General features: G+C 37.8%; 1 protein-coding gene across 1 annotated transcript; it reads left to right on the plus strand.

The window, feature by feature from the left end:
• The first annotated feature begins 18173 nt into the window (after nt 1–18173).
• On the plus strand, nt 18174–18645 carry LOC114418455. Its single transcript, XM_028383841.1, has one exon. The coding sequence runs from the start codon at nt 18307–18309 to the stop codon at nt 18643–18645; it is 339 nt and encodes a 112-aa protein (XP_028239642.1). The 5' UTR covers nt 18174–18306.
• Nucleotides 18646–23380: the final 4735 nt, after the last annotated feature.

Below are 23380 nucleotides of genomic sequence, written 5' to 3' on the forward strand. Positions count from 1 at the left end.
GCATGTAAAGAATGAAGGACATGCACAAAGTGTGACTATATGATGTGGCAATGGGGTGTAGCAAGCAAATGCTCACCTCCCCCTCTATAATTTAATTGGATTGGGCTTCTCCCAATTCAATTAAATTTATTTCTCAACACCCACATCAAATATTCACTTAATGCATGTGAAATTAGAAAACTATCCCTAATACAAAAACTTGTCTAGGTGCCCTAAAATACAAGGGCTGAAAAATCCTACATTTCTAGGGTACCCTACCTACATTATAAAGCCCTAAATACAAGGCCCAAAAATAATGAAATCCTAATCTAATATGTACAAAGATAAGTGGGCTCATACTTAACCCATGGGCCCAAAATCTACCCTAAGGCTCATGGGAACCTTAGGGACTTCTCTTGCATCTCTGGCCCAATCTTCTTGGATTCTTCTATCCAATGCCCTTGGGGGGTAGGATTGCATCACTATTGGTTTCCCTAATTTGTCTTTGCTTAGAGGATTCGAAGCATGCATAGGGGTTTTCATAGGTTTAGCACCATCCATCTTGAACCTCTTCAAAAGTTATTTGGTATACTTTTGTTGATGAATGTATATACCCTTACTATCTTGCTTAATCTAAAGCCCCAAAAAGAAATTGAGTTCACCCATCATGCTCATTTCTACTTACTCTTTATTGTATTAGAGAAATCCTTGCATAGAGATTCAATAGTGGCTCCAAAAATAATATCATCAACATAAATTTAAACTATAATGAAATCCTTTCAAACTTTTCTTCTCAAAAAAATTTGTATCAAATTTGTCTCTCATAAAACCATTTTCTAAAAGAAAAGAACTCACTCTACCATATCAAGCACGAGGTGCCTATTTCAGACCATACAAAGCCCTTTTAAGTTTGAAGGCATGATCTAGAAGAGTATGATAATTAAAACTAGGATTGTCTAACATAAACGTGTTTTTCAATAAAACCATTTAAAAAGGCATTCGTGACATGCATTTGAAAAAGCTTAATGTTTTTATGAGCAGCAAAAGCAAGCATGATTCTTATAGCTTCAAGTCTAGTAGTTGGAGCAAAGGTTTTAATGAAATTCACTCCTTTTTTTCTAGTTATAGCCTTGAGCTACTAACCTAGCCTTGTTTCGTACCACTTTACCTTGTTCATCGAGTTTTTTTATGAACACTCATCTTGTTCCAATGATGTTTTTCTATTCAAACATAGGAACAAGAGTCCATATCCCATTACTAGTGAACTGATGAAGCTCTTCTTCCATAGTAATAATTTAGTCATCGTCTGTCAGTGCTTCATCTATCGTCTTAGGTTCTATTTATGACACAAGGGCATAAGAAGCAAGATCTTTGAATGATAATATGGTTTTAACCCCTTCAATCTAATATCCTATTGTTTGATCTTGTGGATAATAGTTCATAAACTTCCAATCCTTCATCTAAGGTTGTTGGTCAGTTGATGTAGCTCCATGTAGAGCTTGTAGGCCTAGGATCTTCTTCATCAATGGAGTCCTTTGCTTCTTAAAGATCAATGGCAGCGGAATGGAGAAGGAGGAAAAGTGATTGGAGACACCACTTCAAGGAGAAGGTGAGTCAAGAATAAGCTCACCACCATAGGAAGCCATGGATAAAAGCTCGAAGGTAGGAGAAGATGAATGAAGGGAGAGGGAGATAAGGGGACACGAAATTTATGCCTCAAATGAGGTCTAAACATTGAAGTTCAATTTCTCAAATGATCAAAGTTCAAAATTTGCACACACAAGGCCTCTATTTATAGCCTAAGTGTCACACAAAATTGGAGGGAAATTTGAATTTCTATTCAAATTTCACTTGAATTTGAATTTGAATTTGTGGAGCCAAAATTTCACTAATTATGATTAGTGAATTTCAGCTATGGTTCAGCCCACTAATCCAAGATCAAGTCCAAGATTTTCCACTAAGTGTGCTTAGGTGTCATGAGGAATGTAAAGCATGAAGGACATGCACAAAGTTTGACTATATGATATAGGAATGGGATGTAGCAAGCAAATGCTCACCTCCCCCTTAGGTTGGTCCAAAATTTAATTGGACTGGGCTTCTCCCAATTCAATTAAATTTCTCTCCCAATACACATATCAAATAGTTCACTTAATACATGTGAAATTACAAAACTACCCCTAATACAAAAACTAGTCTAGGTGCCCTAAAATACAAGGGCTGAAAAATCCTGCATTATTATGGTACCCTCCCTACACTATGGAGCCCTAAATACAAGGTCCAAAAATAATGAAACCCTACTCTAATATGTACAAAGATAAGTGGGCTCATACTTAACTCATGGGCCCAAAATTTACGCTAATGTTCATGAGAACCCTAGGGTCTTCTTCTGCATCTCTGGCCCAGTCTTCTTGGAGTCTCCTAGCCATTGCTCTGGTGATGGGTCCCCTCCTTGGAAGGATTGCATCACAAATGATTCTCCAGTCTAAGGAATAATTTCATCAAACTATTTGACTTTATATTTTTTAGGTGTGACAGATGGACCAATCTGCATATCTACAAAATGTTGGATCGAGTGGCCTCAGAATAATTAAGAAATGGGGGTTGAATTAATTATTCCTAAACCTTTACTAATTAAAAAATTACTCTTTTAAGGCTTTTACTAAATTGTTAAGAGAATGAGGAGTAGAAGAGAAACTTAACAGAAAGTAAAAGCGGAAATTAAATGCACAGCAGAAAGTAAAAGAGTAGGGAAGAAGGGAACAAACACACAAGAGTTTTTATACTGGTTCGGCAACAACCCGTGCCTACATCCAGTCCCCAAGCGACCTGCGGTCCTTGAGATTTCTTTCAACCTTGTAAAAATCCATTTACAAGCAAAGATCCACAAGGGATGTACCCTCCCTTGTTCTCTTTGAACCTAGTGGATGTACCCTCCACTAGAACTGATCCACAAGAGATGTACCCTCTCTTGTTCTCAGTCAAACCCAAGTAGATGTACCCTCTACTTGTACCACAAAGGATGTACCCTCCAATGTGTTGAGACAAAGATCCCAGGCTGTTAAACCTTTGATACTTTGTGAATGGGGATACAAAAGAATTCTCAGGCGGTTAGTCCTTTGAACACTTTTGTATTAGGGAAAGGGAAGAATCAAAAGAATTCTCAAACTGTGTCGTTTTGAATTCTTTGACAAGGGAGAAGGGAGACACAAAAGAATTCAGGCGGTTAGTTCTTTGTTCTTTTGGAAAAGGGAGAAGAGAGACACAAAAAGAATTCAGGCGGTTAGTCCTTGGCGAATTCTTTTTGGCAAAGGGAGAAGAGAATGAAAAGGATGAATAGCACAAGTTTTCAAGGTTTGGAAAACCAGAAAACTTCAAAAAGCTTTTGGTACAAAGAAGAAGAAGAGGAAGTTCAAAGAGATTTCAAGGCTTGTAAAGGATTGATTGGAAAAGCAAAAAGTATTCAAGATTCTTGAAATGTAAAACAAAGCCTTGCTTTTATAGACTCTTCATGTCTGGTCAAGAAAACCATTTAGAAGAGTTATAACTTTTAGAAAAACTTAAAACCAATTTGAAAAAGTCAAAACCTTTTTGAAGAGTTACATCTTTTGATTTATTCAGAAAAAACATTGGTAATCGATTACCACATTAGTGTAATCGATTACACAAAGCTTTTAAGTGAAAGGATGTGACTCTTCACCTTTGAATTTGAATTTCAACGTTCAAGGGCACTGGTAATCGATTATCAAAACATTGTAATCGATTACAGCTTTTTGAAAATAATTGGAACGTTGTAAATTCAGTTTGAAAACTTTTTCAAACTCATTTTGCTACTGGTAATCGATTACAACAATATGGTAATCGATTACCAGAGAGTAAAAACTCTTTGGTAAAGGTTTTGTCAAAAACTCATGTGCTATTCAAAGTTTTGAAAAACTTTTTAATACTTATCTTGATTGAGTCTTTTCTTCATTCTTGAATCTTGAGTCTTGAATCTTGATCTTGATTCTTGAATCTTGATTCTTGATTCTAGGCTTTCTTCTTGAGTCTTGAATTCTTCTTGATTCTTTTCTTGAACTCTTGAATTCTTTGGCATCATCAAAATAACCTTTGAAGGCATTGCTTCCACACAAAATCATCCTCAAGATCTGATAGTTTTCTATCAGAGATTAGTCTATCATTGAATTTGACAAGGATGGATTCTTCCACAACTAAAGTCCTAGTATTGAACACTTTGTAAGCTTTAGATCTATCAAAATACCCTAGAAAAATTCTTTTATCCACCTTTGAGTCAAAATTAGCAAGTTGATCTTTGGTGTTAAGGATAAAAGACTCATATCCAAAAGGATGAATGTAAGAATTATTGGGTCTTCTTCATCTCTATATTTCATAAGGAGTCTTTTTTATCAATGGTTTTATCAATATTTTGTTTTGAACATAGCAAGTTGTGTTTACTGCTTTTGCCCAAAAGTGCTTAGGAAGTGAGTTTTCGCAAAGCATGGTCCTAGCCATTTCTTGTAGATTTCTATTTTTCCTTTCAACTACCCCATTTTGTTGAGGTGTTCATGGTGAAGAAAAGTTGTGGAAAATACCACTCTTTTCATAGAGAGATTTGAAGTCATCATTTTCAAACTCAGTCCCATGGTCACTTCTAATAGAAGAGATACAAAAACCTTTTTCATTTTCAAATCTCTTATAGAATATTTCAAAGACCTTAAAAGCCTCATGTTTATGTGCAAGGAAGTAAATCCCTATATATCTTGAATAGTCATCAACTATCCTAGATCCATATTTCTTTCCTCCCAGACTCAACGTTTTAGTTGGTCCAAACAGATCCATATGCATAGTTGTAACGGCCTGGAAGTGGAAACAACATCTTTAGATTTGAAAAAGGCTTTGATCTGTTTCCCTTGTTGACATGTTTCATAGAGAAGATGGGTTTTCTAATAGATCTTAGGCAGTTAGGTTACTAAATCATTTTTAGATGATTTTGAAATATATTTTAGATTGACATGCCCAAGTTTCTTACACCAAATCCATCTCTCATCTTCTTTGGACAACAAACTCCTTACATTCTGCTTACTAAGACCTATTAGATCAATCCCATACAGATTGTTGTGTCATCTGGCAGTGAAAAAACATGTGACATCTTTTATCTTAATTATACATTGTCTTTGTTGAAGGACACAATATAACCACTATTGTAAAATTGACTTATGCTCAGTAGATTATACTTCAAACCTTCAACATACAAGACGTTGTATATGGAGGCTCAAGAAGGAATAGCAATTATACATATACCGGTGATCTTTCCTTTGCCCATGCCTCCAAAGGCAACACTTCCTCCTTCAACTAGCCTTAGGACAAGGAACATAGACTTTTCTCCTGTCATGTGTCATGAGCAACCATTATCCAGGTACCAACTTAAACTTTAGCCTTTTCCTACTAAGGATATCCACAATAGGAACAATATGAGATTTTGGCACCCAAATCTTTTTGGGTCCAGTGGCATTAGTACCCTTAGCCATTTATTTCTTCTTATGGATGAATCTGAACTTAGAATATCTAGACTTACCGCAGAAGTCACATTTGTTTGAATCAAACTGTGACTTGGAGGATGATGCCTCTTTTACTAAGCCTCAGCCAGACTTATGATGTTGAGGTAAAAACCTGGGACAATGAACAAGTCAACAGTTTTCTGATGGCCAACACAAATGAACAAGTTGAGGTAAAAACTTGTTTTGAATCTAAAACCTCTTTTATTACTTCATCAAACAATGAATAGGAAATTCCTTATGACTTCTTCTTCAAAACTATCATATGATTTCTCTTCAATGCAAAAAGCTTAAAGAAAAATATAAAACATACACTTGTGAAAAACATTGAGTTAAAGAAATCAAATGAAGTTCTGATAAGAAAAAAAAAAGATCCAGATTCTGGAAGAGAGTCTGAGTCATGTCAATAAGACAAATGAATCCTCTATAGTTGAAAGACTAAGAGATGAGGTAGCTTGACTTACAAAAGACTTTAGGAAGTTCTTGGAAAGCTCAAAAACTTTAACTATGATTTTAAAATTCCATTAATATCCCTATGATGAGTCTAGCTTAGGCTTAGAAAAAGAGGCATCATCCTACAAGTCATAATCTAATTCAGACAAATGTGACTTCTATGGAAAGTCTGGAAATTCTAAGTTTAGATGTATCCATAAGAAAAAACAAATGTCTAAAAAATATTTGGGTGCCAAAATCTCATATTGTTCCTATTATAGATATCCTTGGTAAGAAAAGGTCGGAGTTTATGTTGGTACCTGGATAGTGTTTGCTCACAACACATGACGAGGGAAAGGTCTATGTTCCTCGGCCTAAAGTTAGTTGAAGTAGGAACCATTAACTTTGGAGGCATGGGCAAAGGAAAGATCACTGGTATAGGTAAATTGGTATTCCTTCTCTAGCCTCAATAGACAACATCTTGCATGTTAAAGGTCTAAAGTATAATCTACTTAGCATAAGTCAATTTTGAAATAGTGGTTATATTGTGTCCTTCAGCATACACCAGTGCATATTCAAGACAAAAGACATCAATTCCTTCTTTACCGTTAGACAACATAACAATTTGTATGATATTGATTTGATAGGTCTTAGCAAATAGAATGTAGCATGTTTGTTGTCTAGAGAAGATGAAAGATGGATTTGGCAAAAAAACACTTGGGTATGTCAATCTATAACACATTTAAAAATTATCTAAAAAGGATTTAGTAAAAGGATGACCTAATATTTTTTGGAAACCTCATCTTCTTTGTGAACCATGTCAACAAAGGAAATAGATAAAAATCTCTTTTGAAACTAAAGATGTTGTTTCCACTTCCAAATCGTTAAAATTGTTGCACATGGACCTATTTGGACCAACTAGAACGTTGAGTCTAGGAGGAAAGAAATATGGCTTTATCAGAGTCGATGATTATTCAAGATATACATGGGTATACTTCCTCGCACATAAACATGAGTCTTTTAAGGTCTTTAAAATATTCTACAAAAGAGTTCAAAATGAAAAGGGTTTTGTATCTCTTCTATCAGACGTGACCATGGGACTCAATTTGAGAATCCTTAGTTCAGATCATTATATGAAAGGAATGGTATTTTCCACAACTTATCTTCATCGAGAACACCTCAAAAAAATGGGGTAGTTGAAAGGAAAAATAGAACTATGCAAGAAATGGCTAAGACCATGCTTTTCAAGAACTCACTTCATAACCATTTAAAGGCAGAAGCAGTAAACACAACATGTTATGTTCAAAATAGAATATTCATCAGACCTTTGATCAAGAAGACTCCTTATGAACTAAGTAGAGGAAGAAGACCCAATATTTCTTACTTTCATCCTTTTTGATGTGAGTGTTTTATCCTTTACGCCAAAGATCAACTTACTAAGTTTGACTTAAAGGTGGATAAAGGAATCTTCCAAGGGTATTTTGATACATATAAAGCCTACAGAGTTTTTAATACAAGGACTTTAGTTGTGGAAGAATTTATCCATGTTAAATTTGATGATGGACTAACATCTAATCGGAAGCTATCAGATCTTGAGGATGATTTTGCATATATGTAGATTGGCCCATGTGTCGCGCCTAAAAAGAATGAAGTCAAATAGTTTAAGGAAAATCTTCCTCAAACTGAAAGATCATCTGATTAACAACCTTAGACGAAGTACTAGAAGTTTATGAACTACCACCCACAAGATCAAATCATAGGAAATCATATTGAAGCAATTAGAATTAGATCATCATTTAAAGATCTTGTGTCTTATGCCCTCGTGTTAAAAATATAACCTGAGACAATAGATGAAGCGCTGACTGACGATGTCTAGATTATTGTAATGGAAGAGGGGCTTCACTAGTTTACAAGAAATAATGTATGGACACTTGTTCCCAAGCCTGAAAACAAAAGCATCAATGGAACAATATGGGTATTCAAAAACAAAATGGATGAACAAGGTAAAGTGGTAAGAAACAAGGCTAGGTTAGTAGCTCAAGGTTATAACCAACAAGAAGTTATAGATTTTACTAAAACCTTTGCTCTCATTGCTAGACTTGAAGCTATAAGAATCATGCTTGCATTTTCTGCTAAAAAAAACATAAAGCTTTTTCAAATGGATGTCAATAGTGCTTTTTTAAATGGTTTCGTTGATGACGAAGTTTATGTTAAACAACCTCCTAGTTTTGAAGATCAAACTCTTCTAGATCATGTTTTTAAACTTAAAAAGGCATTGTATGGTTTGAAATAGGCACCTCGTGCTTGGTATGACAGACTGGGCACTTATCTTTTAGAAAATGGTTTTGTGAGAGGCAAAGTTGATACAACTCTTTTTAGATGAGCAGCATGCAAGGATTTCATTGTAGTTTAGATTTATGTTGATGATATTATCTCTGTGCAAAGACTTCTTTGATCTAATGAAGATTGACTTTGAAATGAGCATGATGGGAGAACTTAAGTTATTTTTTGGGCTTCAGATCAAGCAAGACAGCAAAGGCATATACATTCATCAACATAAGTATACCAAAGAACTTTTGAATAAGTTCAAGATGGAAGGTGCTAAACCTAAGAAAACCTTTATGCATGCTTCCAATCCTCTGAGCAAAGACGAATCGGGTAAACCAGTAAATCAAACAATCTACAGAGGTATGATTAGCTCACTTTTGTATCTAACTGCTAGTAGAACTGATATCATGTATAGTGTATGTCTGTGTGCTAGATTTCAATCTGATCCTTGAGAGTCACATCTCAAAGATGTTAAGAGGATTTTACATTATCTAGTAAGTACCACTGACCAAAGTTTGTTTAGCAAGAAAAACCAAGATTTCAAGTTAGTAGGATACTATGATGCAGACTATGCAAGAGACAGAGTAACAAAAAAGAACAAGTGGTGGATGTGATTACATTGGACCTTGTCTGATATCATGAGCAAGAAAGAAATAACACTCCATTGCTTCGTCAACAGCTGAAGCTGAATATGTGTCTGCTGCCAGTTGTTATTCACAACTTCTATGGGTAAAGTACCAATTAGAGGAATTCCCCTGGTTTTGAGGATAAAATACTTGTATATTATGATAATACTAATGTAATCAACCTATCTAAAAATCCCATATAGCATTCAAAAGCTAAACATATTGAGATAAGATATCACTTCATTCGTGACTATGTGCAAAAAGGTATTTTTGATATAAAATTCATAGACACGGATCATCAATGGGTTGATATCTTTACTAAGCCTTTGTCTGAAGATCATTTCATTTGTATTGGGGAATATCTAAATATGGTTGGATTATCGCATTAATGATGCATGTTTTATTTTCACATATGATTGTATCATCTTATAAACCTTCAATAAACTATTTGGACTAACATGTGTTCAAGTATTTAGACGAAGAAGGAAAGTGTGTTACAAATATTAAAAAAAAAATCTTTGTTTTCTCTTAAAAGATGTGTGCCGCCATTTTCTCCAAGATTGAAATGAAAATTTTCAAAAAAAATTAATGTGATTTGAACCATTACTAAGCATTTTTCTATCCTTTTTTCAAAACATATAGGCAAAGGCAAGCATTCAAGTGACTCATTTGAAATCTTTGAACTCTCAAAACTCTTTGTGCACTCTTACTTGCATTTGAGAAATCAAAATTTCAAAAATCTCATCTTTCTTCAAAAAATGTTTGATCATTATGAACAATTACACCCAAGAAGAATAAGACTTTTTGTGATTCTGAGCATCAACAATGAAGAAGATGCGAATAAGGTGTTTCCAAAGGACTTGCTCATTCCTGACGATGGGTAAACTTTCAAAGTCTTGAAAATGAAGGGTTCGCCATCTAAAATATCTTTGATCAAGTTGGATGTACTCCTTTCCTTGAAACGTTCAGTGCTTGGTACTATGGTACATACTCTTTTTTTCTGGGGAACTACTTGTCATGATGCATTATCCAACAAAGGCATTGTCAACAGGAAAGAAGTGATAATCTCTCTAGTTACCATCGTTGCAATGTATGGATGTCTAGAAGAGGGACTAGTGTTTGGCAAAGATTGGAAGAAGGATATATCATAGGAAATAGTGGACAAAATGCTCTATGGTGGTCCACGACCAATCACAGATAATAGAACTGAGTTAATTAGGTTTCAAAGGACTACAAACCTATCATATATGTGCAAACACATTCATAGTTTTCTATTCAACATGGTGATGCCTAGACTGGGATCTAGACATTATGTAAGCGACAAGGGTAGATTCTGCATGTATAAGGTGATGGTGTGTGAAAAGGTGAATTTGTCTAAAGTCATTTTCTTTTACTGGATGGAAGCCTTCAAGGACAGATTCAACCCTAAAGGGAAGAAGAACCTTGTTCCTTAAGGTATTTTTTTTTTTATCAAAATCATGAGGAATGTCATTGTTAATGTGCCTGGAATGACACCACCTACTGGAGCAACACAGCTAAAAGGTGTGACCTTTGTAAAGATAGGTATTGTTGATAATTTCCCAGAATATGCTTAAAAGCATATTAAGAGACTAAGGAGGAGCCACAGTTTGTGGTAGGTTAGACGGTAGGTATTCAGCATCAACCTATTGATCTTGAGTCTGAAACATCACCTCAATAGATGCAGGGGAGAAAGACAAGCCTAAACCCAAACCTAAACCTAGCCAACCTAGACCCAAGCTTCACACCAAAAGAAAACACCCACCTCCACCACCTTCTAACCCCTAAACATTCAAACCAATCCAAGAAACCCAAAAGGCAACCACCATTTGAACCTAAGCCTTTAGATCCTAAGACTGCCTAAAAAAGGAAGGCTCTAGACTCTAAGTCTAAACCTGTATCTAAAACCACACCTAAAATACCAAACCACATGAACCTGAATTCCAACTCCTTTCATTATAACCACAACCAGTCTAACCAACTAAGGAACAAGAATCTTATCTTGAAATTCTTGAAACTCCTACCCCCCCCCCCCCCACCCCAACCTTCACTTCTCTAGCCCTTCCACCCCAGTCTCCACCACCTTAACCTCTACCCAAACCTATTTCACCCCTTATGAGCAAGAAAGAAATTTCTACTTTGGCTAAGGCCAAAACGAAGTTGTTGGCATAATCCAAAAAGAAGGTCAAGCTTGACAAGACCCTTAAGAGAAAGAAAGCTTGCGAGTTGGAATAAAGGGCTCTTGCCTCAGTAGAATCCTTATCTACTAAGGAGTATATGAGGAAGTTAGTTGAGGATGCAAGACTTGCTGCCTTGGGAAGCAAGGTTTCTGAAGACATTCCAAATGATGTTGTCCTAGAATAACTGAAGACTCTATTTATTGAGGAAGTCCAAAGGAAATTTATTGAGGAGGCCACCATGATGGAGATAGATGGTGATCCTATACCTAAGAATTTGTTCCTGAATCTATGATTGCCCACTTAGAAGAATAACAAAGGAGAGATGAGCTTAAAGAGCTTGAAAGAATCCAATCTGCAACAATTTATGTCTTTGTATGTTGCTGAAAGGAAAGCAGAGTTGTAGTTTGGAATTGTGGATGAAGACATGGAGCCTGCAAAAATAGAAGATCTTGAAAAGGCAATGCTCCGGTCTTTCATTGAGCATCTTTTAGAAGAAAAAAAGATGATATTATTGAGACAAATCCTGGTACATAACGCATTTATCCAAAGCCAGCATCTGAAGCTGATGAACAAATCATTCATGTTACAAAGTCTAATGCAATGGATGAAGTCAGACTCAGGAGAATGGAGGAAAAGTATGGAGTGCTAGAATCTATGTCTATAGATGCTATGATTACAAGTCTAAAGCAAAGGAAGCTTATTCAGCTTATTGAGGAGCCCGTCAGACTCACAAACCTTTTCACCAAACTTGATAGACGATTGATGAAGCCAAATCAACAACGAGCAACAAAATGGATTATTCATATAAGGCAATTTGTTCAACCTCCACCAACTGCACCTATTGACCCCCATGTCAATATCAGACTATACCCTGGATTCAGAGCATATAGAGTCTTAGAATGGCAAACTTGCAAGAAAGTCTAAAAGGAGAAGTTGGCTCTCTCATACTTCATCCTAAAATCTAGCAAGTCAAACTTGGCAAGCATAACTTGGTCAAAGTTTGGAAGCAAGGATTCCCATGGATTAATCCCTTCAACTATCCTACTTGGGAAACACTTCTAGAAGAAAAAGAAGATGCATTAGGCTGGTATGAGCAACGGAACCAGTGTTTAAAGAGTTCCCAATCTGTCAAATTGTTCCTTCCAATCCCAATAGTCTTATCTTTGAGCACAAGCCAACTACTAGAAAGGTGTATCCTCCTAGTGCCACCGTTTGGAATAGTAGAGCCAGATGAACTGCCCTTCTCACTCCTTTGGATCTTCAAAAGTTGATGGGTCTCATGAATGCCCTCAAGGTTGTTCTTCCTTGGGATTTCACTTTGTCTAGAGAAAATTTTCAGACTGAAGATATTGATCTAGAGGCACCTAAAGAAAGTCCAAGCTTCAAAGGCTAGGTGAAGTCCGATTATGGCCATGAACTGAGAATGAAGTTGTATGCATATAGAGAAGAGATCAGATCAAGAAATGATTCTTTAAGGCTTTTGGAAAGGTTTAATACTCATCTACCTTTTATGCTTGGTTCCCAACTTTCCTGCATAGCCACTCCAAACACCCAGTTCCAGATAGCAGTAGATAAGCTTGTTCTATTTCAAAAGGCTAACTGCTACAAAGACAGGAAGTTGTTGATTAAGGAAGATGCTCCATCAACCAAATATGTGAAGGCTCACCATGGAAGGCTCTTTAAGCATGAGCTTAAGGCTCTTAAAGACAGATCACACAAGTCTGGATTAGTTTTCCATGAAGAGGTTCTACAAACCGAAGGCTCACTGTTCTAGTCTGGAATGTGATGATAAGCCCCCTACAAATAGAGTTCATCGCACCTAATTTAGACAAGAAAATCCTTTCAACATGGTTTGTTCATGTACAAGGGAGTTCTCTTTTGTGTTTGATCTTACTTTTTATTTTATCGTGTACCTGCCTTTCTCTAGATTCATCTTCACTCATCACGTTCAGCTTATCATTAAAGAAGTTGATTCTAATGTTAAAGTTGTAGTTGATCCTGATGCTCTTGCTCTTGATGTCTATGATCCTCAACCATTAAAGGAATATGTCATACTCATCGAGGCTGAGCTACTACAGATAAGGGACTCACTTACCCAAGCTCTAGAAAAGAGAAGCTATACTGAGGAGCAAGTAGTAAAGTGGCATTTGATTGGTGACTTCTTCTACAAGAAGTCCATTTGTTATGAATCTCCTACATCCCCTTCCCCTCCTTCATCACCCATACATCTTTCTTCTGATTCAAAGTCATTTGTTATGAAACTTGATGAGGAAGTTGCCAAACAAAAGGGGGAGAAAAATTAAAAGCTAAAATTGGATCATCATCTAAAGAGGAGCTAAAGTCTAAAGAAAACACCAACTCAGGGGGAGCATTAGGTTCTTAAATCTCTTATGTTTTCCCTATATTCATTTTATTCTATGTACTCCAAACACATCTTCTTGATGTGAAAATTCTCTCTATGAATAAAATGAGATTTTTTTCCATAAGTTTTAACAGACTTTTTCTCAAAGTTTTATAATGCATGTGTTAGATTTGTTATATTTTCTTTTGCATCTGATAATATTATTTTGCGCTTGAGTGTTATATCTTATAAGTTTGCCTTTAAATTTTAAATTTGTATTTGTTTGCATCATCAAAAAGGAGGAGATTGTTAAGTCAAAAGACATTTGTGTCTTAAGACAAATCAAGACCCTTAATTATTTTGATTAGATATAAATAAATATAAAGGTTAAAATCTATGTCCTATGAGATATTAGGTTGTGTCTCATGTATTTGTGTCTGCATTTCTAGATGATAGCAAGGGTACTCCATTATTTGATACAGCATTAAAGAGTGCACTTAAGAACTTTCTTTAATACAATGTATCTGATATCTGTTTTGCAAGAATTGTCTTAGACAAAAATTGAAAACTTAAGTAGTAAAACTTGCAAAAAAAAATGGATGGCAAAATTCACAACATGATGATAGTTATATAAAGTTTTAAAAATTTGTCAAGACTTAAATATTTCCAAACAAGTGCATAAAATTAAAGTCAACTCATATATTACCTGACCTTTGTTGTAGAAAAAAACAATGGAGTTAAATAAAGGATTTGAAAGAGAAATTTCAAAAATTTTAGGGACCTAATACAATAAAATTATTTTTTTAAGGACTAAAATTAATATGGGTCAATATTTGGATGACCAAAATCATATTAACTTAACCTTTAAGCTTATAGTTCAAGAGTAATTTTTTTAATAATTGCAAAATAAAATTTGAAATAATTTTTTAACAGCAATAATGGTTTTATAATTAAATATTTTTCATGGTCGAGATTGTGGACATCTTTTGTAAACTACAGGCAATCAAGATCTAACTCCAACAAAGGTAATATGGGCCTCCTCTAACATAAGAATTTTATTTTGTCTCCATCTAAATTCAAGAATAAACATATATGGGCTAATTGAACGCTAGAAAGAAGAAACAAATTGCTAATCCTATTGCGTTATTTGTGAGATATTTCTATGAGATTAGTTCTTATGTTGTCCAACGTCCACAAAATACATGTGTCATGCCATGTGGCATTCTGTGACACACGTCAACCCTCCATGTCAGCCCTAGCGTAGGAGCACGTACATCCAACCCTTAGCAGTCGGGCTCCCCAACTGATAGGTTATCTATAACCTCTTATTATTTGAATATATTGCTATCCCTTTATCTCTTGGCGAGTATTCAATTATCTACAAGGTTACACATTATCTATACAAGGTACAATTATCTACTAGCAATTATCTTTAAGCTACATGTTATCTATAACATTTTCTATTAGTTACCAGCTATTATCTACAAGCCGGTAATTATCTACAAGGGCAGTAAACAAGGACCTGCAACTCCCTCTCCACTCTATAAGTACTAGGTTCCTTTTTACTCTCTTAACACGCTCACACTTTACACCTACGAGCATACACAACTCACACATTCATTCCTACTTACTTGAGGTGAACACCTTCATACCTGTTCATATACTCATTCTCTCGTATTCTCCTAACTCACATACTTACTTGAGTGTTGGAGTCCTTTGCTTTGCAGGTCCCCCCTCTTGTCCTCTTAATAAAGGTCATTCTCTAGCGTGTGAAGCCTAGGAGCCCACCTTAGCAACATCCACCCTGACATGTGCCAGCTTTGGATTTTGGTAAGTACATTTGGCGCCACCGTGGGGCCACGATAAAACATACCTCGTGGTCTCTCATTATCTCTCTCTTTCGCACCCATGGTTAACACTCGGTCTGACCTTATACACGAGATCCCTTTCAAAGGCTCCAATCCTCCTACAGCAGCCATGCCAGATACTAATACTATCCAACAACTCCAAAACTACATTGCGGAGATGGAGCGACACCATGAAGAGGAGCTGAGAAAGCTAAAGGCTGACCACAATCAGCTGAAGGCTCATTTCAGACACCCCCAGGACGACGATCACTCTGCTCACACATTGTCTGAGAGCACTCAAGGGAAATTACACCCGGGACGCACAACCAACACTAAAGATGATCCAAGTCTCTCCCACATCCATTATCGTGTAAAGCGTGCTACATGTCGACACTCATTTGTCAACTGTGTCACGGAAGCTGACATACCTCTGGGTTGGAAACCACTCAGCCTGGAACGATTTGAAGGGACCACCGATCCAGATGAACATCCGGATGTTTTCCTGGCCAAGGTAAACTTATTCACTAATGATGATGCAATCCTATGTCGTGTCTTCGCAACATCCCTCAAAAGGGTGGCATTAACCTAGTACAATGGACTCCTTCCAAGGTCCATCGACGGCTTTGACACTCTCATTGAGCGCTTCAGTGCGCAATATGCAACCAGCCAGTGACATTGTATGACGTCCGCCATACTAGCCAACCTGTGACAAGAAAATGATAAATCTCTCTGGAAATTCATGGATAGGTTTGGACGCATTGTTGTCCAGATCCGAAATCTCAACCCAGAGGTAGCATTATACTCCATGCTCCTCGCTCTACAACCTGACAAGTGGGCAGACAGTTCGTGCAAAAAAAAACCCTAGTAGAATGGATGAGTTGCGCGAATAAGCCAAAGGCTACATCCAGATGGAAGAAACATATATGTTTAGGAACAAAGTCAGACAAGCTGGACAAAAGCGCGATAGGCGAGAAAGAATCACCAAGACTGACTCACGCAAGTCGGACAAGAGGCACAAGCCGGACAAGTGCCAGCCTTTCCCAAAAAGGTCCAAGTACGAGCGTCACACACCCCTGACAGCCAATTGCACTACAATCCTCGAGGAGGCTTTCAACATGGAAGTACCCATCAAGCTACCTCCGATGAAACCTCCCTGGACGAGGTTAGAGCGACCAAATACAACAAATACCATTGCGGCATTAGTCACAACATAGAAGACTGCTAGGCCCTGAAGGACAAAATAGAAGAACTCATACAAGCTGGGTACCTAGCCCTATTTGTAAAGACGTCGGACAACCACCAAGTAGGAGCAAGACCCGAAGGACACCAAGAGGATTAGCACAAGAATCATGACGCGAACAGAAGAAAAGACAAAGCAAACAATTGAGGAAGACAGAGACACAACCATTCAAGATGTGATCGACAACCTCCACAAAAACAAGAACATGCCCAGCAAATAAGAGGCTTAATCAACACCCTTATGGGCGAATTCTCATATGGAGGACAATCTAGTCAGTCTCGCAAGTGCCACCTCCATGCCATTCGAGGCATCGACATCAACTATGTTGGTATAACATTATCATGAAGTCTTCCTCCTATCATTTTCACTGACAGAGACTTCAAGTGTATCAACCCCATCAACCAAGACGACCCCATGGTTGTCTCCATCATAATCGCCAACTTCATGTTGTCCAAGGACCTCATCAACCAGGGCAGCTCCACCGACATCTTATATTGGAAGACATTTTAGAGACTAGAAGTTTTGCCTAACACCATTCAGCCTCACGTCGATCCACTCCTCAGCTTCACAAAGGAACGAGTAGAGACCAGAGGCTATGTCAACCTTATGACCACCTTTGGTCAAGGCCAACTCTCCAAGAGCTTTACAATCAGGTATTTAATCATCGACGCAAATACCTCTTACATTATTTTGATTGGTTGGAAGACACTTAAAAAACTCGGAGCCATCGTCTCCACACTGCATCTAAAGATGAAGTTCCCCACCTTAACGGGAGTGATCGTGACTGCCAAGGCAGATCAAAAGCAAGCACGACAGTGCTGCGCAGAAAGCCTGAAGGTGGCACCTTATCCTCCCACCAGGGAACCTGCCAAACCTCACCCCACAACGGATGGTACCACTCAGGTCATGAGCACGGATAAAAGGTCTCCAATTTGAGCCCTGACGGTTTACCAAGCAAGCCTGGACAACAAATTCTATGTATATTCGCATGATGAAACTACTGACAAAAGCCCAAAGCCTATCGAAGAGCTCGTCAAGCTGCAGTTCGGACCCAAACCAAGGTAGTGTATGCAACTCAATAGGGACCTCACCAGCTGTCATACCCTAATTTCATCTGGGGACTGTCGTTCGTTGATCTTTTGATCCTTGCTAGTCGACTTATGGTGTTGAACACCAGTTACAGTGCAAAGTAAAGAACCATTCAGTGTTTTGATCAGGAATACGAAAAATACCAAAAAAAGAGGGGTAAAAGGGTCTTTTCATTGAGTTTCCTGGACCCTAGCTCGCTCAGGCTAACCTCTGGCTTGCCTGGGCCCTCAAATTACTTTAGGGTGAAGGAACCAGCTCGCCCAAGCGAGCTCCAGCTCGCCCAAGCGAGCATCAACTCGTATGTGTTAGAGTTTGTGGTCTTAGTTCCTTTGTCCCACATCGCTTGGTCTGTAAAACTTGTGTGGGCTTAGTCCCACATCGCTTGGTTTGTAAAAACTTGTGTCTCACTAGTGTTATATATAGAGACACCTTGTAAGCTTTTATGTGCAAGTAATAAAAAGTTCTCCTAGTGTAGCCGTGGACGTAGGCACATACATTGTGTGCTGAACCACGTTAAACTGTATGTCTTTTTCTTTCTTCCCTTTATTTCTTTCTCTTCTTTTATTGCTCTATACTAACAACTGGTATCAAGAGCTTTTGGTTACTCCACGAGATTTCCTTAGTTTAAAGGAATTAGTGGGAGTCTTCTCAGTTTAGAGGAGGCAGTGGGAGCAATGGCATTAGAAGAGGGGAAGGTGAAGATCAAGAAGTTCGATGGCAGAGATTTCAGCTTTTGGAAGATGCAGATAGAGGATTATCTATATCAGAAGAAGCTGTATCAGCCCTTATCAGGGGTTAAGCCAGAAGACATGAAGCAAGAAGAATGGAACTTGCTAGATCGACAGGCTCTTGGCGTGATCAGATTGACATTAGCCAAGAACGTCGCGTTCAACATCGTGAACGAGAAGACTACTGCAGGCTTAATGAAGGCATTATCAGATATGTACGAGAAGCCGTCAGCAGCCAACAAAGTATACTTGATGCGCCGGTTGTTCAACCTCAAGATGAGATAAGGTATCTCTGTAACTGATCATATTAATGAGTTTAATACTATTCTTGCCCAATTGGAATCTGTGCAGATTAAATTTGAGGATGAGGTGAAGGCATTGATTCTATTGTCATCACTACCGGATAGTTGGGCTGCAACTGTTACTGCAGTTAGTAGTTCTACAAGGGAGAACACATTAAAGCTTAGTGACATCCGTGACTTGATCTTGAGCGAAGATGTTCGCAAGAGAGATTCAGGAGAATCTTCCAGTCATGTTTCCAATTCAGCATTGAATACTGAAGGCAGGGGAAGGACTACCCAGAAGGGTCAGAATGGTCGAGGCAGATCAAAGTCAAGAGGGAAAGGTCAGAGAAAATTTCAAAGTGACGTTACTTGTTGGAATTGTGACAAGAGAGGTCACTTTAGCAATCAGTGCAAGGCACCAAAGAAGAACAAGTCGCACAAAAACAAGAAGCGCGATGATGATGAATCCGCAAATGCAGCAACTGATGAACTTGATGATGCATTAATTTGCAGTTTGGATAGTCCTGTTGATTCATGGATCATGGACTTAGGTGCATCGTTTCACACTACTCCCTCTAAAGATTTAATTTCTAACTATGTTTCTGGAAGATTTGGAAAAGTTTACCTTGCAGATGGAAAATCTCTTGACATTGTCGGAAGAAGTGATATCAACATCAAGACCTCCAGTGGATCCCTATGGACATTGCACAATGTCAGACATATTCATGCCTTAAAGAGAAATTTAATATCTATAGGGCAGTTGGATGATGAGGGACATCACACCACTTTTGGAGATGGAGCTTGGAAGGTAACAAAAGGCAATCTCATTGTGGCTCGTGGAAAGAAGCGAGGATCTCTTTACATGATTGCAGATGAGGATATGGTAGCAGTTACTGAGGCTGTCAATAATTCAACCATGTGGCATCAAAGACTTGGACATATGAGTGAAAAAGGAATGAAGCTTATGGCGGCAAAGGGTAAGCTATCAAGCCTCAAGCATGTTGATGTTGGTGCTTGTGAACATTGTATCCTTGGAAAGCAGAAAAAGGTCAGTTTCTCAAGGGCAGGGAAGACTCTGAAAGCTGAAAAGCTAGAATTGGTGCACACAGATGTTTGGGGGCCAGCCCCAGTGAAATCTGTTGGAAACTCACGCTATTATGTCACCTTTATCAACGACTCTACCAGAAAGGTATGGGTTTATTTTCTTAAAAATAAATCTGATGTGTTTTCTGTGTTTAAAAGGTGGAAAACAGAAGTTGAAAATCAGACAGGTCTAAAGGTTAAAAGTCCGAAATCTGACAATGGTGGGGAGTATGATAGTCAGGAGTTTAAAGACTTCTGTTCAGAACATGGGATCAGAATGATCAAGACAATACCAGGAACACCTGAGCAAAACGGTGTTGCAGAAAGGATGAATAGAACCTTGAATGAGAGAGCAAGGTGTATGCGGATCCAATCTGGCTTGCCTAAAGCATTCTGGGCAGAAGCAATAAACACAGCAGCATATCTCATCAATAGAGGACCATTAGTTCCTTTGAATTATCAGTTGCCTGAAGAAGTATGGTCTGGAAAGGAGGTAAAACTTTCACATTTGAGAATTTTTGGTTGTGTTTCATATATACTGACAGACTCTAATAGTAGAGATAAATTGGATCTGAAGGCAAGGAAGTGTTATTTTATTGGTTATGGATCTGACATGTATGGCTACAGGTTTTGGGATGACCAAACCAAGAAAGTTATCAGAAGCAGAAATGTTACTTTTAATGAGAACTTATTTTATAAGGACAAATTTTCTGCAGAATCTACATGTGCAGGTAAACTGTCAGAAATTTCTGAGAAAGCAACACTTGAAGAAATCTCAGAAAGTGATGTAGCCAACAGAAACCAGAGTACAAGCGTAGAGGTTGAGTCAGAACCAGAACCATCAACTCCTCCAAGAAAATCTAGCAGAATTTCAGTACCACCAGATAGGTATTCCCCTTCATTGCATTATTTGTTGTTAACTGATGGTGGTGAGCCAGAATGTTTCAATGAGGCTACACAGGGGAATGACACTATTGAGTGGGAGCTAGCGATGAAAGATGAGATGACATCCCTTCAGAAGAATAAGACGTGGTCTTTAACTAAATTGCCAGAAGGAAAGAAGGCATTACATAATAGGTGGGTCTATAGGCTAAAGGAAGAATCTGATGGTAGAAGAAGATACAAGGCGAGACTTATGGTGAAAGGGTTTCAGCAGAAACAAGGAATTGATTTCACAGAGATCTTCTCTCCAGTTGTAAAGATGACTACCATCAGAGTTATTCTGAGCATAGTAGCTGCAGAGAATCTTCACTTGGAGCAGTTAGATGTTAAAACTGCATTCTTGCATGGGGATTAAGAGGAAGACATCTATATGACCCAACCAGAAGGTTTTGAAGTGCCAGGCAAGGAGAATCTTGTATGCAAGCTTCACAAAAGTTTGTATGGCTTGAAACAAGCACCGAGGCAGTGGTACAAGAAGTTTAATGAGTTTATGAGCAACTCAGGATTCAAAAGATGTGACATGGACCATTGCTGCTATGTTAAAAAATATACTAATAGTTATGTTATCCTTGTTGTGTATGTTGATGACATGTTGATTGCAGGATCTAGTATGGCAGAAATTAACAGGTTGAAGCAGCAGTTGGCAGAAAACTTTGAAATGAAGGATCTTGGTCCAGCTAAACAAATCCTTGGTATGAGAATTCTTAGAAATAGATCAGAAGGAATTTTGAAGCTGTCTCAGGAGAAATATATACACAAGTTGCTTGACAGGTTTTACCTTGGAGATTCTAAGACCAGGAATACCCCTTTGGGATCTCATTTGAAGTTTTCAAAGAAGCAATCTTTGCAGACAGATGAAGAAAAATGTTACATGTTAAGAGTACCATATGCATCAGCAGTTGGGAGTTTGATGTATGCTATGGTGTGTACCAGACCTGACATAGCACATGCAGTGGGAGTTGTCAGTAGGTTCCTATCAAATCCAGCAAATGAGCATTGGGAAGGAGTAAAGTGGATACTCAGATATTTGAAGGGTACTTCAGAGATGTGTTTGTGCTTCAGAAAAGGCAATCTCACTTTACATGGATTTTCAGATGCAGACTTGGGAGGAGATTTTGATACCAAGAAGAGCACCACAGGCTACATTTTTACCTTGGGAGGTACTGCTGTGAGTTGGAAGTCTAAACTTCAAGATAGAGTTGCTCTCTCAACCACGGAAGCCGAGTACATAACTATCTCAGAAGCAGCTAAGGAGATGATTTGGCTAAAGAATTTTCTCAATGAATTGGGGAAAGAACAAGATGATGCTCCAATGTTTAGTGACAGTCAAAGTACTATAAGTCTTGCTAAGAATCCAGTCTTCCATTCTAGATGCAAGCATATTCAATTAAGATACCATTTTATCAGGGAGTTGATAAATGATGGAAACTTATCTTTATTGAAGATCTTAGGATCAGAGAATCCAGCAGATATGTTGACTAAAGCTGTTACAACTGACAAACTGAGGCTTTGCATTGCCTCAGTTGGCCTTCAAGGATAATTGAAGATGAAGGCGCTACACTAGGTAAAGAGTCGATGAACTCGTTGCTTACAAGGAGCTGCTAGAGTTTGGAACTTAGACCCCAAGTGGGAGAATTGTTAGAGTTTGTGGTCTTAGTTCCTTTGTCCCACATCGCTTGGTCTGTAAAACTTGTGTGGGCTTAGTCCCACATCGCTTGGTTTGTAAAAACTTGTGTCTCACTAGTGTTATATATAGAGACACCTTATAAGCTTTTATGTGCAAGTAATAAAAAGTTCTCCTAGTGTAGCCGTGGACTTAGGCACATACATTGTGTGCTGAACCACGTTAAACTGTGTGTCTTTTTCTTTCTTCCCTTTATTTCTTTCTCTTCTTTTATTGCTCTATACTAACAGTATGGGCTAGCTGCCATTGCCCCAAGTGCCCATTTTCCTATAAATAGGCGTGCTAGGGAGGCTGAGGAGGGGTTCCAAGGTTCATAAGCAGAGGGAATTGAGAGAATTAGGAGAGAAGAAGAAGAAGAAGAAGAAGAAAAAAAAGGAAACGAAGCCGAGGCGCTGCCGAATCGCAACTGTGATCAATCTCTACATCGTTCCTTGTTCAGTGTTCTTCGTATGACCGTCGGTTAGTTTTTATTTTTTAGGAATGAATGTGATCTATGTACCCTTAGGGGTCCCCCTTGTTGTTTTGTGCACATTCATCTTCTCCATCTATCATCATCAATCTATTTTTCTTTGAAAAGTTCAATCTTAACCGATCACTAAGTGTTGTAAAGTTGTCTTTAAAAAGATTGAAAGTTAATAAACAAAACCAAGATAAAACCAACTCATAACTAATTTCTTTTTATCAAATATCACTTGAGATCGTTTCAAGGTCCAATGCCTTAACGACTCTCTCCTCTTTTCAAATTTAAAAGATCGTTTCAAGGTACAACGCCTTAACGATTCTCTCCGCTTTTTTTTACAGTTTAAAACATCGTTTCAAGGTCCAACGCCTTAAATTACTTTCTGTTTGCAATTAAAATGAATCTTTCAAAAAAAATATAAAAAAATCAATTTGACACACAAACATTCAGACTTAAAGAACTACATAGGTTTGAATTTCTCATCGCACCTGAAGATACGTAGGAGCAAGGGAAACACCCTTGTCAACCCTAAAAAAATAAAAATATAAAAGGGAAACTAAATAATAT

This window comes from Glycine soja, chromosome 1, assembly GCF_004193775.1.
Source record: "Glycine soja cultivar W05 chromosome 1, ASM419377v2, whole genome shotgun sequence".
Taxonomy (NCBI): Eukaryota; Viridiplantae; Streptophyta; class Magnoliopsida; order Fabales; family Fabaceae; genus Glycine; species Glycine soja.